General features: G+C 45.9%; 1 protein-coding gene across 1 annotated transcript in view; it reads right to left on the bottom strand.

The window, feature by feature from the left end:
- Window positions 1–18,348, bottom strand: part of foxo1a (forkhead box O1 a) — a 33,697-nt gene extending 15,349 nt beyond the window's left edge. The window contains exon 1 of the mRNA XM_019894676.1: window positions 17,105–18,348. Coding sequence (XP_019750235.1) covers window positions 17,105–17,713 — 609 coding nt within the window. The 5' untranslated portion in view covers window positions 17,714–18,348. The remainder of the gene's footprint in view (window positions 1–17,104) is intronic.
- Between the last annotated feature and the right edge of the window lie 1,450 nt (window positions 18,349–19,798).

Raw genomic sequence — 19,798 nt, 5'->3', positions numbered from 1 at the left:
AAAAAAAAAGGGCTCTCTTTTCGTGCCATAATGCAATTTGGAGGTCTGGACACTGAGTGCTCAGTGTGGAGGTCCTTAAATCCACTTTAGGCCAAGTGGCTGACTGTGACGTTCGGGGTGGAACCTCTTGGAAACAGCTGCTTTCATTAAAAAAAAAAAAAAAAAAAGCAGGAGCAGCAAAAGTGTCTGCAAACGTATTTACCGAGGACCTCTTGACCCGGATCTCCGTCTCCTCGATCCTCTGCGAGGAACCGGAGTGGTTAGGTGGTAGACAAGAGGCCGGGGAGGAACAGACACCTCGACATCTTTCATCGCCCCGACGACGTTTCAAGACGAGCGACGGCCCGGAGCGCAAAGGCTATTAGCGAGCTTCCTGCCGCATTGCATCCGCACAGGAAGAGCTGGCCGCTCCTGATACCGATCCCACTGAAGCGCGGGCTTGTACGCAAAGCGGGTCCAAGTGTAGCGGCAGATTGAAAACAGGGGTCAGGCAGCCACTTCCGAAGACAAACTTTGCGGTTGACAGGCCAAACAAGAGGAAATAGGAAAGCGTTGAAAGAGGAAAGCGAGGCTACGGGGTTCGTCTCGGCCCGTCTGGCGGGATCGCAGAGTGCGGCGCAAGCCGTACAGTACGTCGAGATTACTCACGCCGAGTTGGGGAAAAATCGGCTTTCGGGTAAAAATGTCGAGATCCATCCAAAATGCTCGCGGTGTCGCGAAAATTGAGTTGAATCGGAAAATCGGTTTGGATATAAAAGACGTGAGTGAACCGAATCCAACCAAACGGAATTTTCCACTTTAAAACGTGGCGCCCTTGAATCATTGCCGATGTATCGACGCATGTAGTAAATCGGCTTTTATTCGCATATTCAAACATATGCAAATGTACGTATACGAGGGCTGCATGTCTCTCCGATAAAAGACGACGTATACGCAGTCGATAGAAACTTTGTGCTGCTGTAATCTCAGTGGCCACGTGCCTCTGAGAACATTCTGTACTGCCGATCACTCGCTCGGTGTCGACTTCGTCTCGCCGTGATGTCACAAAGTGAACGGCAAGGTGAAGACGGCTGGCCAAAAACCAGTTCTCACCGAATCAGATCATGTATCGGTCCGTTCACGAATCGAACACCTGTCTTGCCGTTCAGCTCCTTGTTCGAAAAAATCGAGTGATGCGAAAAGTTCCAAAACGTTGAACTGCTGAACATTCAAAAGTTGAGGAAAGTTCAACCTCGGTTGACTTGTGATGCGCGGCGGTGCATTTGAAGTTCATCCTAAAATGTCAGTCCAAGCCAGAATAGGCCAAACTTTTTGTGAGCGGTGTATCAAGAGTTTCCCATAAATGAAGCGCGAGAATGACTCATCTCCCGCCATTTCCTCCCATTTGTCCGTCTCGGACACATGGCCAAATGGAGAGCGCAGCTGTGCAATTTGAGCGAGCATTCTGTCTGTCCAAGGGCCCCAAAGAGCTTTTTGCTCGCCGCTTAATTCATTCCGCGAGGCGTTCAGCGGGACCGCCGCCAAACTTGTGTGACGTTTCACATTTAAGGAAGACAAATTGCGTTGACACGTTAACTGCGGAGGACAGGCGGACACGCTCATTTACAAGACCAAAAGACAATTGTGAACTAAGAAAAGATATTCGCCGGATTTTTTTTGTTGTTTTTTTTTTGTAACAATAAAGTCGCTCTGCAGGATAAGTCGCACCAGCCAAGAAATGCATCATGAGCGAAAAAAACAAACATAAGTCGCTCCAGAGTACAAGTGCTATTTTGGGGGGAAATTGACTGTATGTAGTAGAGCCAAAATCCTCGTTTTCTAATCGTGGCTAACAGCAGCAAACGAGTTCCGGTTGGATTTGAAACTTCCGCCTGTGATATATGCGAAGGTTTTCCCTTTTAGTTTAAAATGGCTTACCTTAACCAGAATCCAGCGTCGCGTTTTGGCTAAAGGATTCAAATCCTTGTTGGGTTATTGCGCCTTTTGTTGCCGTAAATAGCAGGCCTTCATCATGATCCTGATTTTGGGTGCCGGTCCGGCCTCTCAATGTAATGTCTACATTTTAACAGTTCAGACTAAAAACTGGAAGCCAGTAAAAAGTTTTAGAGTTTCATTGGAGTCGCAAAGCGCTCCCGTCATCTTGATCATAGACTGGAAGGTGGTCATCTCCGACATTTTGGATCCGAATAAAAACGGTGTGGATGAAGGGGCAACGCCAGCAAAAAGGCGACTGCTCCAAAGACCACGGACCATCCAAGGCAGAGCTGGAGTCTGGACAGTTTTTGTCCGCGCAAACTGCTTGTCATACACTAAGGGCAGCTACTGCCGGAATTCTCGTTTCTCAAACTAGACGGTAACGAAAACCTCGAAAACTTGTCTTTTGTGAAATGTGAGCAGGTTTTCAAAGGGTCTTTTCTCCGCATCTACTATGACAGTCAAAGCGTTTTCTTATTGATCCATCAACGCAATCGCCAGCCAGTAGGTCATTTGAACTCTTGCAGGTTTGACGTGTCGTGCACGACGTGTTCTCGACCTCATTCTTTCCCGGCAAAATATGGCGCCATTCCCAAGTTGCCGTTTTTCATGTTTTTCGCCCTCGGTGGCAGCGCCAAAGTGCTTTCCTGACTCAGTCGCACACAGCGTGCGGCTCATGTGCGCACAGACAGGGACCGTGTTGTGCTGGCCGTGCTAAAATATGTGCATGTGCCGCTATATGCGACACAATTGCGAGTCTGTCAATGCACAGAGCGGCATCTGTGGAGCTGGAGGTTATTTTTCGCCTCCGACGGCTCGCCCGAATGGGCCGGGCCGCTGCTCTCGCCTGGCCCCAGATAAAGATGCAGTGTGCGGGCCGCTGCGGGATGCCCGCGTCCATCGGCCAGACCCGCACCGCGGAGAGATGGGGGTGGGGGGGAGGGGACAGGCTCGTTACCCTGCTTCGAAGTTGGGGACATCCCCCGGCTGGTTCAATCGCCCGATTCCTCCATCACTAAATAAAAAGAAAAAACGGACTGCCGAGGGGTTCCCAAATACGGTCAAAGCTCCTCATCTATTTGCTGTTTTTGTTGTTGTTTTCTAACACCATAAGATGCCACAAGATGGCGCCAAAGCTGTGTATTGTACATGAAAGATAAATCGTATCCGAATAAATTGTGAAAAATAAATTTTATGATTAACGTCAATCCTGAAGTGGAGTGAACAAATGTGCTCTGCTGAATTCAATCAAAACAAACCTACTGAGCCACTGTAAAATTTTGCACAGTTCGACATCCGGGTCAACGATTTTATGCAGGTGGTGCTTTGGCTCCCTCGAGTCGGATGTGAATAAGAATCGCTTCACTGTTTTGTTTATGTAGGCAAAGCAACAACAACAACAACAACAAATAAAACATTTTCGATTTTCGGTGACAGCCTCTCCAGAATTCAGGCCAATCGCCCCTTTAATGAGCTACAGCAGTGCGGTTTGTCTCGGTGACAGCCAGCAAGGCCACCAAAAATTTGGTGCTCGGGGTGGGGGGTGGGGGGGTTGAGTGAATGATGAGGAAGACAGAAAATCAAAAGCAAAAATGGCCGCCCACGTCGCCTGAGCTGTTTTCTATTAAATGCGGCTCCGAAAACGCTGCAGCCGTTTGAAAAGTGTCCCGCAGCTCGGAAATATACGCCGATTTCACAGCAGATATTCAATGAAAGCTTCAGGGGAAAGTGCAACACGTGCACCCTTCAACGTAAAGCACTTAGCCGTTTGCCGCCTCTAAAATTAGCGAGCGTGAACAAGATCGAGTGAAGCCATTACTCACCCCCCAGCCCCCAGCTTTTTCTTTTTTTTAACAGCAGCCCAGATTTTCCTCTCAAAGACTCATTATGAGATGGAAATGATGGTGACACATCAGAAAACAAACAGAGCCGACGTGGGAGGACTTCATTCAATCGAATATAAAAAGAACGACAGGGAAGCTTTCAAATCACGGATCTCTTCAGTAAGGCACCCAAACCCCCCCCCCCCCACCAAAAAAACTGTATTTGAACGTCAGGATTGCGAGGTCGTGTCCCAAAGGCTGCGCTTATGGACCCTTGACACGTTTATAGCCTGGGAACAGACCTGTTGCTTTTTGGCATCGGAAAAAGTCCAGCCATTTCCCTTGGGGTCCAGTAATGAACCCAGAGGGATACATTAGCGCTGACTGTAACTTAAGTCGAGAGTAAAATCATATTCAGTGGCCCTCGGGCTGGACAATTCATCAAAAGTTAATTGGGATTTCAACACCGCGGTTGAAATTTACTGCCAAACTATAGAGACAAGAAAAATCACTTACACCCACTGAATACTTAAATACCACATCGACTTTGTTTTAGAAACATTGCTAGCTGATTGCTAGCAGTTAACGGGGAGTTTCAATAGACAGGCTAGCAAAAAATTAGCTATCACCTCCTGATTTTTAAAGTAATATACCTTCACCAAACATTGATGACATCTAAACTGTACATTTTTGTTTGCCCTTTCTGAAAATGGGTACATCTCAATTTTTAAAAATGTGGCTAAAGTGCATCTATTTTGTGGTGCAGTAGCTGTCAATGGCAGTGAATGACCTCCACGCCAATACGCCCTCAGTCAAAAAAAACGCAACACCTTGGTCCTAATGACTTCATGGGACAACCCCCCCCCCCCACCAAAAAAACTGTATTTGAACGTCAGGATTGCGAGGTCGTGTCCCAAAGGCTGCGCTTATGGACCCTTGACACGTTTATAGCCTGGGAACAGACCTGTTGCTTTTTGGCATCGGAAAAAGTCCAGCCATTTCCCTTGGGGTCCAGTAATGAACCCAGAGGGATACATTAGCGCTGACTGTAACTTAAGTCGAGAGTAAAATCATATTCAGTGGCCCTCGGGCTGGACAATTCATCAAAAGTTAATTGGGATTTCAACACCGCGGTTGAAATTTACTGCCAAACTATAGAGACAAGAAAAATCACTTACACCCACTGAATATTTAAATACCACAACGACTTTGTTTTAGAAACATCGCTAGCTGATTGCTAGCAGTCAATGCGGAGTTTCAGTTGACAGGCTAGCAAAAAAATTAGCTATCACCTCCTGATTTTTAAAGTGATATACCTTCACCAAACATTGATGACATCTAAACTGTACATTTTTGTTTGCCCTTTCTGAAAATGGGTACATCTCAATTTTTAAAAATGTGGCTAAAGTGCATCTATTTTGTGGTGCAGTAGCTGTCAATGGCAGTGAATGACCTCCACGCCAATACACCCTCAGTCAAAAAAAACGCAACACCTTGGTCCTAATGACTTCATGGGACAATAATAGCAAAGAGGAAGAACGCAATTTTTAAAAAAATGATGCGAAGAGGAAGAAGAATCTGTTGTCACACGTTGCTTCCGGAGTTGTGGTGACATCACGGCCCGTGAAGAGGCAACACCACGCGCACGCACTTCCTGTCAGCTACGCCATGCGAGCTACAGTGTCGCAGGGAGGAAAAAAAGTTGGGACGTGAATTCCTCAGACACTGTGAGAGTGACTTGGTCGAAAAGTTGACATGGAAGGGGACATATTGGGTGAGAGTGGCTTTTTAATTGTTTGCGTACGACATCTGCGGGGTGCCTGCCCATCCATCAAGAGTGAAATGACACCACTAAGCCGATTTCTGAATATGTGCCTGACATCCACTGAACTTCTGTTATTATGACGCGCAAGCTAGGCTGGGTTGAAGCTGCGCCATTTTCAAACATTTAAACCAACGAGAATGGAATTTGGGACAAAGAAGAGCCACGTGTCAAGGAAGGACATCAACTACGAGATTTGTTTACAATGTGGCTTTCTTTTTTTCATCTTGATTAAATTCCCCAGCAGGTTACTGTGTCACGCCGCTACCATGTCGAGCTATTTACAAAGTGGCATCCCGACACAAGCCAGATCATGATTTACCGCTACAAACTGGGTTGTTGAGAGCTGAATTGTTCCTTGGCAGAGGCACCGCTGTTTGGCTCGTGACGACGCAACACACGCCTCCAATCAATCGCCGGTAAGCAAGTAGGATTGCGTGTGCGCTAAACGCTGGCCCAGTCTGACAGGCTCCAAGTGTAATCGCTTCAGGGCGGGAGTGGAACAACAATGCGAGTCTGGCTAATGCCTGTGGTTTTGAGGCCCTTGGCAGTTGGCGGTCCCGTTAAAGTGGAACTCTGCTCCTTGTGTGTTTGCCGCCACACACTCGTACGCATACGAGCGGGCGCTGACGGGAGGCAGTGTTTCCCATGCGTGAACAAACGTGATCTGAGAACCACGCAAGGGCTCTTCCTCTATGACGACTCGAAATTCCAGCATCGTATTACGCCACGGCTCTGGCCACAGCCGGCACCAAAACAGTCGCTCATGTGCTCCGCGACCAAAGCTTCGCTCGGGGAAAACAATGTGACTCATTTCCAAATGGATGTTTACCTGAGTACGGGCGCTATTTTGTAACGGAGCGCCGACTGGATGCTGCGACGGCGGAATGATTTTACAAGCTCACGTTTGGCAGGTCGTGAGCCGCACCGCTCGCGATGGAAAACGCAGGTTGGCTGATTTAAAGAGTCACTTTGCAGGGAAGTTTCCTGGACCCTTTCCACGTGAATAAAAGCATCACGCACGCAGAGCTAGCGGCTAGCATTTGTAAACAGTTTTAACAAGCGCTGGACTCCACTCTGGACCGTAAAACTCATTTTTAAAAGGGGAACAAAAATCCCATCAGTGGCCATCGCATGTTTCAGATTGAGGAACTTTTGGGGTCGGTTTTAAGATGAAGAAAATCGGAAATACGGTGGTACCTTGACCTGTGAAGAAAAATAAGAGGAGCACTCGACAATAGTGTCTCATAATAATTCAATGTGTACCAAAGGTCACTGTACTCCAAACAGATTTCACCACACATAGATTTGACGATGAAATACAGACAAAGACCTTCTCATAAGATGCAATAATAGTACTGTAGTTGTTTTCCTTCGATGATAAAGAATATATGCCCGTGAGTATCGGTGTGTGCTCTGTTTGCGTGCGCTGCCGCCACATGTACTCAAATGTAAGTTGTTGAAAGGGTTGTGATAACGGCCCATCGTTGCTAACACATCGATGGCATTTTACAGTGTGTTTTAGCATTAAGCTAACAAGCTTTCGCCAAACAAAGTCAATGTCGTTTGGTTGAACACACAACGCGGATCGTGATTAGTTTTACATAAACTTCAACTGGGAGTGGCAATAAACTCAAATAGCTCGTAGCAAGCACTTGGCGTCGCTACGGAAGAATTGTTTTTGGTCAACAAAGGTTGGGCCACTATGTTCTTAGTCTGCCCTGCAATTGGCTGACAACCAGTTCAGGCCAAAGTCCCCTGGGATAAGCTCAGGCTAACCCATTACCAAAACGAAGACCAATGGATGGATGGCTATTCATATATATATATATATATATATATATATATATATAGCACCCCCTGTGTACTTCTACTATGAGTCAGGGGAATTACAGTACTTCACCTTCCGCTCATCTCCCAAAAAACAATTTGAACATAATGTCAGCTGGATAAACAGCAAATGCGCATTTATTCACATTTGTTTGTATTTTAGCCAAAGGACGAAAAGACTCCCACTTCAGAAATCCTTGGCTCCCCCCGAGCTGATTTCCTGCCTCCTCCATTCTCTATCTGAACTTTGCTTCCTGACGGTGAGAGTGTTTGGGAGAGGGAACTCCAGCAGGAAAGTTGTGAAATCGCCAGCAGGATTCATTCTCATTTTTGCTTGTTGTTCAATCCCGAAAAACGGGTGTGGTGACATCACGGCGACCACCGTGATGGTGTTTGTCAGTCAGCTGTGTCGCATTTCATACGCATTATGAGAATGAATGAACTCCTCGGATGCTGTCATCATACTGCAATGACAGACATAGACTTTCCTGTCGGACCGGCACTTGATGTTAATTTCTTGGTGAGAAATTGAAAGAGAGCAGAATTTTGTACTGAGAAAAAAAAAGACATTTAGCTTCCAACAAGCATTCTTACAGTACAAATGTACTGGGTCTGACGAAGACTAAAAATCTCAAAACAACATTCTATCTATCTGTCTGTCTGGCTAACTAGCCGTAGCCAGACGTTGAGGCTGACATGCTGACCACGAGGTCATAGTGCTGCCCGCCACCAGCCAAAATATTTATCCTAAATATTGTTTATGAGCAATTAAAATTTGTTTCATTCATGGCTTTTAGAAGGAGGTTCGTAAAAATTGTCAACTCAAATTAGACTACGGTCATCAAAATGAGAGCCAGAATCATGCAAAGTTGCTGCTTGTGATCAGAGTGATTTCAAAGGTGAGGAGGCAGAAGCAAAGCAAAGGCAAGAATATGAAGCCACAAAGAAGCGGAAAAAAAAAAGGGGGGGGTTGGACAAGGAAAGAAAGATGTGTTGGAATGTTCCCCATGTCGACCGGGTGTCTGTCTGCCATCGTGTCTGTGCATCTGCCAGCAGCGGGGCTTTAATTATGAGGCCCAGGTTATGCACTCGCACGCACGCACGCGCGCACGCAAACACACTCGTGCACACACTCCACCTCTCACACAGTGCCTCATAGTTCCGCTGACTAACCAGTGGCACCAGACTTTGGCCTGCGGCGCCTTGATTCCAGTAAACGTCTTCTTATGCAACTCCGAACAAGTGGCAAACAGTCTCAACTGCTGCCGCTTCATTTTCTCCTTCCACTCTACATACGGTGGGACAAAGGTGGTGGTGGCGGGCCCCTTAGGGGGCACAAAGTGTGGCCCGCCATTGGTATGGAATGGACAAGGCACGGCAAAGGCAGGCGGCCGAGGCGGGAAATGGGCTGCGCTCCTCCAGCTCCTCGCCTGAGAAACACAGCTGCCCCTTCTGTCCTGGGGCCGTGCCAAGCTTGGACTCCTCCACCGCTTTCAGGGGTGACGTGAGTCTATGTGAGTGTGTGTGAGTGCATGTGTGTGCTGAAGCAGGAGAAACAGGAGCGCTGCTGTTCCATCCAATCCCTGCTACCCCCCCTCCCCTCCCCCCCGCCCCAGCGTCCCACTAATACACATTCAGACTATGAGCTTGTTTCGGATTGCCGATGACCAAATCAGCTTTGCGCTGGAGACTAGAATGCCTTCATTCTTGGGTTAAAGCTGGCATTGGTGGGAATTGCACACAAAAGTAGGCAGAGAAATGTTGGCTTCACTGGTTGGGCAGGAGGGCGGTGTAGTTATTTGCACATCAGCTTCGCAATCGGTAGCTTCAAGATTGAAGCCTCAAAACGTTCGCAATGCTTCTCAATCAATGAATTGATTTTAATGAGTCCAGTGCCAGTCACTGTTTTATTTTTCTACATTTAGAAAACTTTGACTCCCAAAATGGAACCCGTCCATCCTTTTTCTATTGCCTTTGTCCTCATAAGAGTGGCAAGGAACTATAACCAACGCCACCTGACTTCAAGCACACACTGGACCGAGTGGCAGGCGAATGCTAACTTCGTGACATTCTCCAAAATGGCTGAAGATTGGATGGAGGTGGAAAAGACCGACTTCCTGACTAGGTGGTGTATGGGTGTCAAAGTCATTTTTAGATCAAGTCCTCTTTTTAATCTTACGTGGCCCGTGAAAACTGTTCAGGCTTCTGAGAAGCCTCCGCAGGTTTTGAGGCCGCACATACAGTCGATTGTTCTTACTGTTATTCGCTCTCCGTCGAGTTCGTTCGGGTTCGGTGTGCGCCGGGCCTGAGTGAACCCACCTTTAGCCACGTGCTAAACAGACAGAGCAGCTAGCTCAGCTAGTTCTCAAGTATTTAGCTTGAGAACGTTGTGGTTTCATTTTCAATGTGATTAAATCTGTTCCTATTTACACAACAATTAAGTCGATGTTTGATTTTTGCATTTGGTTCCATTGCTGTACCAAATGTGAACAGAACCTTGATTCATATAAGCTAAACTAAATCAAATTTAGCTCTTGTGACAAACATACCTGACCTCATTTTTTTTTTTATGTGCGATTCCGACACTCGCCGAACCAACGCATGACCGAGTGAAGTCAGCGGGTGCGCGCTAACGACCGGCGGGCCGTGAACCAGCTCGGACCGCCATGTTTGTCTCCAGTTTGTTTTGAGGCGTGGGAGGGAGTGTTTACTGCAAGTGGAGTGAGGAATGCCGGGTCGGGAGTGCGTCGTGTACAGAGGGAACGCCGCGGCCGTATCGATCTACGCACGGACATCAAAGCGCGGTAAATATTTGCGCAGTGACACAGGCGATGCAGCAACACTGAGAAAGAACAGCCAAGTTGCGAGCATGTGTGCGTATGCGTAACACCTCCAAGCTAATTGTTCAAAAACAACCGCTGGCGGAAAGCACAAAAGTCTCGGTTCTGTACCCTAGCCGAATTTTCAGGTACAGATGAATTTACTTGACTTGAGTTTTGTGAAAAACAAGGACCGCAGTGTTTGAAGTTGTCGCCTACGAGGATTGTTCATGGAGAATGTGCGTCTTGTTCCACCTTAAAAAAAAAAAAAAACCCTGGTTCAAAAATTCTCCATTTAATCCGAGAAAATACAAACAGGTAAGGTGGGTTTTTTTTTTTTTTTTTTGGTCAGTTGTCACTGGATAATTAAGTATTTTTGTTCGCCAGCTGACAGGGTTGATAAAGCGATGGGAGCAAGTTTTGATCTAGCCTCAAAGTGGAGCCAATACGAGATAACCCTGGGTTTGAAAAAACGATAAGGTGTGACATGGTTTTCTTTCCAGACAGTATGAGTGCTTATTAAAAAATGAAGGAAACCATTTTTGGGTGCAGTATTCTTGTTGTTGTGTCAAGTTATCCAAATGAGTTTTGTCAATTATATAATTTAATATAAAAATTCATTTTTACTTTTGTACATAAGCACATTTCAGAATCTGCACTTTTGTTTTTTTACTGAAATCTCCTTTTACCAGTCTTTATTTTTACTCAAGTATCTGAACTTCTTCTGAAATACAGAGTGTGATTACATTTGTCACCTCTGAAACCAACACAGGACACGGGAAAGAAAACAGGCCTGCGCAGGGCTGTGCCATTTTTTTTTTTTTTTTGCAACATTCGTTCATTCCAGTTCCTGCCCGGGCCGACGTCCAGCCAGAAGAGCTCCTGTGAGCGGGTCGCACCTGGCACAACTGTCCGTCGTCGTGACTCAGTTGGCGGGCGATCTCGTCTCGCTCGAGCTCGGCCGCCAAAAGCGGCGCCGGCGGAGAAGCTCTTGGCTGGCTGGCTTTGCGGGGAGGGAGTGGAAGTGGTGATTCAGATTTGTTGACAACTTGGATTGAAAAATCCAAAGTAAGAACTCATCTACACATGATGACATTATTGAAGCACCTTTACTCACTACAGAGCATCAGGAGCTGTCACGACATAACACACATAAACGCATGCTACCTTTTGATAACGAGCAACAAGCATAAGGATGCTAAGCCAGTCGCCAGCTAACGCTAGCAGCGAACATAACCTACGTCTTCACTCGGTGTTCGTTCCTGTCGAACACCACAAACAGAGGAACTCAAGAACAGCCACAGAAGATCCACATTAAACTCCTTTGTTCACAAAAAGTTGACACTCTTCCTTGTGATCACAAATGCCGAGCATAAGGCAGTCGAGCTGCGCATCCGGTGCTCCTCTTGTCGAATAACTCAAACAAAAGGGACTCCAAAAGGCTCAACAACCACTACGGATGATCCAAATTCAAGTCTTTTCCTCACAAAAATTTTGGGCGATATTGGCTGAGAGTCCATTCAGTCATCTTTATTGGGCAAAACACAAAAGGAATTTGTCTCTGGTAGTTGAAACAATTGAAGACTTTAGCGACTGGAAAGTCAGAAACCGACAAAATCAAACAAGTCACAGTCACTTCCACACTATTCAACTCCTTAGATATTTCCACACACTTACAACAGTACCTTTCAAATATCTGAACTAAACTCAAATGACAGCAGATTAGCTAGCTGACAGTGAGTAGCTAACAGCGGTCTCAATCTTCATTCGATGGTCCTTCATGTCAAATGGCACAAACAGATCAAAAAAATACAATAAACTTGTCTGAGATTAAATGAGGAAAAATCCCGTAGGTTACAAAAAGCAAAATTGACTATGCGAAATCAGGAGACAAAAACTAGCTGAAAACATCCATCCATCAGATCCGCTTATCCTCACAAGGGTCGCGGCGGGTGCTGGATCCTATCCCAGCTGTCTTCGGGAAGTAGGCAGGGGACACCCTGAACCGGTTGCCAGCCAATCGCAAGGCACGCAGAGACCAACAACCATCCGCGCTCACACTCCGAACTACAAACAACTCAGCCTTCAATGAAGAAATGTCAGTCAGACGTGCCAATCATTGTTTCATCGTGCTGTCCCGTCTACTTCACATAACAAAAAGCAACAATCCTAATCAAAAGCGCGGTGTCACTTTACGCCAGACGCAATCGCGCCGTCCCCTCCGCGAGTAAACCGAGTAAACAATGTGTGATAGCCCCCCTGTGTGGAGGCGCGGGAGGCCCCGCCATCACCCCCGCCGCCGCTGTGAATGGCACGCTGCTTTTCCCACACTTTCATACCGTCTACGGCGAGCCCCTTGGCGGAGGCCGAGCGCCCCCCTCGTCGAGCCGCCACAATGACGCTTCCCTGAATGGAGGAGCGTCCATGAAAATAAAGAGGCGCAAAGGAGGTGTCTGTCACCGGGATGCTCAGGCGGACTGTGAATCAGCGTTTCCAGACCACCGGACCAGCGCCAGTCCGTGGGCCATTTCGTAATGGGGCCACAAACTAGGCTAAAGTTGTTTTGCTGGGCATCGGTCGGAAAGGAGTTTTATTTTGAAAAATCAGGTGCGTCCGCCAGTGCCGTTTTACTTGGGTCGCAATGGGGGTGGGAAATTTCCATGGGAGGTTATGATGGAGAATTTGGAAAATACTACAAATTTACAAACCTTTCATGTAAATGATGGGAATTAAATGAAAATTGTGGATATTGTTTTGTCATGAGCAGACATCTGTGCAAAACACACAACTCTCCTTGTCCACGTGTGGGGGCATTACAGTATAGCTAAACGGACAATTTTTTTTTCACTGCACTACATCCGCAACATACAACATAGTCACTCAAAAAGTGGCATTTGTAAATAAAGGTACCACCATAACTTACCTAAAATATTTTTTTTTTTGGTCAGGAGTATGCTGAAATCTATTTTTCACCTATATCTATATTAAAAGCCAACCTCACATTTTCTAAATTCCCGCAATTTCGCAGCCACACTCTCCTCACATGTCAAAGTGCTCATCTTAGTCACATGGTGTGCTCATAAAATGTTAGCTCACACCACAAGCTAGCAATCACAGCCAAAAGACAAACGTGTCTGGAGAGCTTCTTCAAAAAGGGTGACGGCCAATTGATGAGACAGAAGAACTTCCAAGAAATACAAAGCTGTATTGAAAAGACAACGTCAGCAATCCTGCCCCCCCCAACCCCCCCAAAAAAGCCCGTTTTGCGTAATATGTATCGACGTGCTTGCAAATGAGGCAATGGAGCCCTCAAAACTTGCTTCCTTTTCCAAATTCCTTTCTTTGTGAAGTTGGACTTTCAGCAATAATAGTGACCAAAACAAAATTCCAGAGTAGACAAAACATTAAGTAACACACTTTGTGTGTCATCATCTCTGATTAGCCCAAGATGGTACCCGTTTGTTGAATCGAAAACAAGTGCAGGGCTCCGACTCATGACAACTACATTCAGCATGATGGTGAGTTGAATTTAATTCATTGTTTTTTATTTGTTGCTGTCAGTCAATTAGAATATGGAATGGCGTGAAAAAGGTCGGTGGTGCAAGAAGCGCTGGGGAGCGCTGCTGTAAATGATCCACCGTGTCTAATTGTAATGGAGTCTCTGGCTCACCGTGCACCGTAGTAACCTCTTAAGACGGCAGAGACGTGTCGAGCACAACTGGACCATTTTATGAATGATGTCAACGCCGCCGTAAAGTGACACCGATCTGACCCCAGCGAGATTCTTCATGACATCAAAGTACGAACCCCCAAATGATTTATAGACTCTGTGACACAAAATGGCCAAGGTAGCTAACATCAAATTAGCAGCATGTTCCTTTTCAACTCTCTACGATTTCATATTCAACAATCCTCCCTTCATTTTAACAGAATCCACGACGCAATATGAGAACTTGAGCACATTTATTTGAATCAGTGGTTATCCAGCGTAACAATGTGCGCTTTATCACGAGGCCGCTTTTTTTACTAGCATGCCGGTATCGAGATAGCTACGCCTGCACCTTGAAAATGCATCTTGCCACAAGTTCCAGAACAACTCGGTGTCGTTGTTGAAATCCTCAAGTGAGGAAGTGATGCCGCAGACGAACCCGCGGCCCGTCTTTTGGCTGAGTGAAGCGCCGGAAGACTGTTAGCTCGCAAGCTAGCTAGTGGCTAGCGCCTCCAATTGCGAAAAAGCCCCGTGATGACAGTGGTATATCTTCTAGCCACCGGAGGCTTTAAGTGGATATATTTTTGTGGCTCAAATGTAAGGATGTGTAGACGTTAGCAAAATGCTCTCTAGACCAAGTCACATCCCTTTTTCAGTGGGTCGTGGTTCCACACATTCAGCTGACACACTCACACAAAAGCTCATTCACACCGAAGTGGCCATGGGAGAGGTAGGCCAGTCTTGCCGCCACGAAGCAAAGATCCCGGTTGGTCTAAAAGAGCATCGTCGACACGATTCTGAACGCTTCGCTTTCTTCCTTTTAGTCACTGTTATGATGTGATTAGATTACATAACCCCATTGATTACCCTCCCATGACGAATTCAATTCAAGACGTTGGAGCTGCCGCTGGGGGTCAAAGTTCATGTCGATGCGTGCGGCTCGATGACTCACTCTGCACACTCGGCAGGTGTGAGGCAACGCGGTGGGAACGGCAGAGTAAATGAAGACTGGACTTACAAAAACAACAACCCCGTCACGAGGTAACATAACAAAAACAAAATATGGCAGCAATATCTGCTGCTCGCCCATTGGATGATCGCAGAGGTGGCTTCGCAGATTGAATTCCCACACATTACTCACAAGCCAGATAGAACTAAACCGACATTTTTTTTAAACCCTACTTTTTTAGAATTTGATTTTCAAGGATTTTTTTTTCTCCATCGTTTGGTTTTGGTGTTTGTACAGAAATTAATTCCTTTAACGTTTTTTTTTGTTATTATTATGATTATCTGTAATATATTTTGAAAAGCACCTCCCTGGTCGTGATGTTATTTGTACAATCACCATTTTTTTTTTAAAAAAAAATGTTATTTTTCCTTTTGAGTGCACCTGGAAATTTCCTTTTTAGGTTTTGGCCACAGCGAGCAAGGTTTTTTTTTTTTTTTTTTCTATTGGCCTAATCTGATTGACGGGACGCAATCCGACAGCCCTTCATTAGTCGGGAGCTTTTGTAAACAGCCAGGTCAAACGGATGAATGGCGAACAGCATGTGTGTGTGCACGCTGCTGAATTCCGCCTCATTAATGACGCGCAGGGGTCACCTCGGCGCGTTTCAAAATCCGCCAAGGTCTGGGGGTGGGAGGCACGGCTGTGATGAATCGCAGATGAATCTCTCGCCATCAATTTATCGCCAGACACCATTCAAGCCGTTCCAAAAGCGGATGCCGGTCACGCCACATCGAAGAGCGTCCCGGCCAAGACCTCGCCGCCTCCCTCCTGGGCCGTCCTCAGCATCCCATGAAGTCTGAACTCACGGGTTCCTTTTCATCCGCCTTCATTCACTTTGCGTGAATTAGTCGAGACGAGAATCACGTGTTGCCATCGCGCGACGCTACGACGCGGGGCCCCAGTCGAGTCACCGGACTTTGTAAATCAAAGGGAGCCGGGACAAGTCAGATGACTGTCATGGATGAAGGAGGGCAATGACAAAACAACTTGAAAAGTCAAACGCAACTGAAGGACGTGGATTTTGCTTTTCTTTGCCCTCTCCTAAAACTGCTGGGTTAAAAGTAACCCCCTTTGGGTGGAATAGCTAACCCAGCGCTGGGTCCAAACTGGACCAATCCAATAATGGGTTATCGATACCAGCATGTTGAGTCAAATTTTTGATACAAGGGGTGAAAACGACCTAAACTGAGGGGTTAAGGCTACCGAAAAATGGGTTACCAGGTGTTCAGTGTAGTTGCAGGTACATGGGCCGCGACTAACGCTTATTTGTTGAATCAATTGATATGTCGATTATTACATCGATTAATCGATGAGTAACCTCATAAAAACATCTTTGACATTGCAACCCTTTCTTGAAAAGTAGGACATTGTTTTAAATTGGCAGTGCAGAAAATGCACAAATGTGCATTCATTAAGATTTGGGTTTGGTGCGTAAGGTCAGTCAGAAACTTGGCAAAAAAGGTTGATTCTAGTTTTCCAAAGTGAAAGCGAGGTTGGAAATGGTTGCAAATGTCTTATTTTGAAAAAGCACAAAAATAATCAGTCTGCTTTTATGGAAGACAACAAAAATCTGAGAGGGGATGACTTTGCGAGAATTTGGACAATTTTAAGCTGAACAAACTCGTGGTACGGGAAAGAATCACTTCATGAAATGTGCAAATTACGCATCATATTATCGTGGCTTCAACCTTTTTTTTCTTTTAGTTGAGGACATTTGTTGATTACAGGACAGTTTAGTTGTATTTAACTTTGGAGGGGAATCCATTCGCAACTAACCTTTCCAAACTGTTTTCAAATGTTTATTTAGGTACAAGATTGGTGAACTTTAATGGACAATGAGTCATTATTTAAGAACAATGTTTCGGTTTCCTACATAAAAGTGCATTGTTCAAACTATACATTCTAATGAGTAACTAAAAATAGATATACTTTTTACTTTTGCATGTTTACGCTGTTGATTATGATGGCACTTTGTAGAGCGAAGATGTTTTTAATGCACTTGCTGTAAAAAAAAAAAAAAAAAATTTAAAAAAACCTTGGGGAACCACAGTGAAAACCACTTTTCCACTTGTCCATCACACTCAAACAACAACGACAACGACGACAAGGACAACTTACCTTCCACCCGGCAGAACTGTTGCTATCGCCCTTATCTTTGAAATAAGGCACACTCTTCACCATCCAGTCGTAGATCTGAGACAGGGTGAGTCTGTTCTCCGGGGAGCTCTCGATGGCTTTGGTGATGAGGTCCGCGTACGACATATTCCCCCAGGCGTTGCGCCGGGACGAGCTGCTCTTCCTCTGGGCAGCGACGGCGGCGGCGGCGGCTGCGGCGGCCGACGACGGCGAGGTGGCCACCGGGGAAGAGAGCAGGGGCACCTGCTGCTGCGGCTGCTGCGGATGGGGATGCTGCTGGAGCGCGGGGTTGGGGTGATGCTGATGCTGCGGCCGGGGGGTGGGATGTTGGTGGACGCACGTCTCCTGACACTGGAAGTCGGCGCACAGGTCCTCGTTCTCCTCCAGTAGGCTGAGGTTGCTGATGTACTCGTTGCCGGCGGGCTCCTGCTTGATGGACGGCACCGGCGACGAGGTGTTGGAGTCGCCCGGGGTGACGAACTCCGGCCGGGGCAAGGGCCAAGTACACGAGCGGGGTCTGGCCAGCGGCTCGAAGTCCGGGTCTATGTCCACCAGGTGTGGCTGTTGCTGCTGCTGGGCCGCTTCCGCCATGGTGGTCGAAAGGGTGATGGGATGGGGTCTTACCCCCTCGATGATGGTGACAGTGGCAAAATAAAAAAGAATTCAACCAAAATAAAAACGCGAGATAAACGTCCGGGAAACGCGGGAGCTCCGGAGAAAGTCACTTAACTTTAGAAGTTACATCCCATGACAGTTGAACGAAATCAAAAGGCGGAAAAAAAAGTGTCCAAAGAGCGTGGAGGCATAAAAAAAAAAAAAAGACGAGCGTGAAAGTGCGCAGCGTCCTGGCGCGTCAATGTTCGTCGCGGCAAGTTGACTCTGCGCGCTGTGCAGCATGTGAGCACTTTTACTGGAAGTGGCGTTTGGCACATGGCCACGCCCATCCTTGATTGACAGCCGCGGCGCGCCAATCAATGACATCCAAGGGCTTTTCACGGGGAGGGCCCAAAAACAAAAAAGGAAAAGAGAACCTGTTTTCATTCTTTGGCCTCGTAAACATGAAAGGGCATCCAAAGGTTGTTCCCAACAATGAATTCCTGTCGTGTTTACATATTTCAATGGCAACCTTTATGGTCAAAAACTTTTCAAAAGCCTTTTGTCACATCTGTATTCCTTCCAGCCTAAATTGAGCTCAGGTACATATTAGGCATTTGATAGGAAAAAACAAAAAACAAAGAAAAAACCCAACAACAAAGCACAGCACCGAACAAAATGTCACAAAAAGTAGATGTCACTTGTTAGTACCTATTCCCATCGAATGTCAGATCATTGGTCGGCTTGTCACGAAAGTCATTGCGAGCTACACAAAACCAGATTATTTGAAGCAAAGAATTAATTTTTTGGACTAATGAAGTGACATTTGATCATTTCCCACACGGCATAACTTGTTAACCTGTGCAACAGAAAAGTCGAGTTCATTAGCCTGCCCCTCAATGAACATGTTCTTTTTCCATGTCTATTGTTTTATTTATTTGCCTGTTGCAAAGTACATTTTGAACAATTTACCTCAAGTAACATCTTTTTTTTTTTGGTCTTTCTGATACTTTACACTTCAAACTAAGAAAGAAGAAAGTTAAAATCATAATTTTAACCATTTAGCCTGCTTCTTCAGTTCCTTGTCTTATTTTTGGTAGTGGTACTCCACTCGCCAAAATGACAAAATCAAAGTCCTGAAACTGTTTTGGTTTTTACGTGGTCTACTAGTGTCACAGGAAATGAAATACAGAGACACAAATAGTAATTAACCACATTTGACAATTTAGTTGACTTGGCGACATTTTTTACGTTCCCCGCCATCACCGCTAGCTCTGATGCTAGCTTAAAATATGTTACATGTTCATCATGTATTCTGAATGGATGGCGAAAGTAGTCACATTCTTGATCAATAATTTTGAGTGGCAGCGGAAAAGCTTTTTGCACCTGATGACGTAGAAGGGCTGTCCTAGTTTTACACACGAATTTGAAATTTCTCAAACATATGTTCTACGACTCGGACATTTTTTCAAATTTGTAATTGACAAAAACCTCAGGATCCCCCCCCCCCCCAATCCATATGTGTATATATCTTCATTAAATATAGTTTTGTCCTTTTGCCAAATTTGATGTAAAGTGGTCATCACATTTTTGGACCTGCCATTAGCAAGTTTTCTCGTGATGTTACGCCAATTCTGCATGATGCTTCATGCATGATGCAACCACAAACGCCTCTGGATTGCGCAACATTTATTCATGACTATTTATTTGAACAATTTTACAGAATGTATGTTCATTGTCGACTTTTAATTTTTCTTCGACATGTTTGACTGCCAAATCCAACCACACATCACCTGACCGCCCACCATCTGGAAACTCTGTTGGGCTCTTGACCCATTATTTTTGCAAACCTGAACCCTTGGTTTCCTGTACCTATTTTCAGTTTATCCGTTCATCATTATTCACGTGTCATGTCCTCGGGTTGAAATGTTGGTCCTGGTAAAAAGCAACAAGTCTGGTGGCTCGTCACCTGACTTGTGGACTCTTCAAAACGTTCACTGCGAAGGACTCTACTGCCGTTTAGTGGCGTTTAGGCGTTATGACACCCAAATGCACCATCTCTGGCGTCTCTTCCGCATTGCA

Source organism: Hippocampus comes, unplaced genomic scaffold (assembly GCF_001891065.2).
Source record: "Hippocampus comes isolate QL1 unplaced genomic scaffold, H_comes_QL1_v1.1 scaffold89, whole genome shotgun sequence".
NCBI classification, from domain to species: Eukaryota; Metazoa; Chordata; class Actinopteri; order Syngnathiformes; family Syngnathidae; genus Hippocampus; species Hippocampus comes.
The sequence above is the reverse complement of the archived record's forward strand: the minus strand, read 5'-3'. Positions and strand labels throughout refer to the sequence as shown.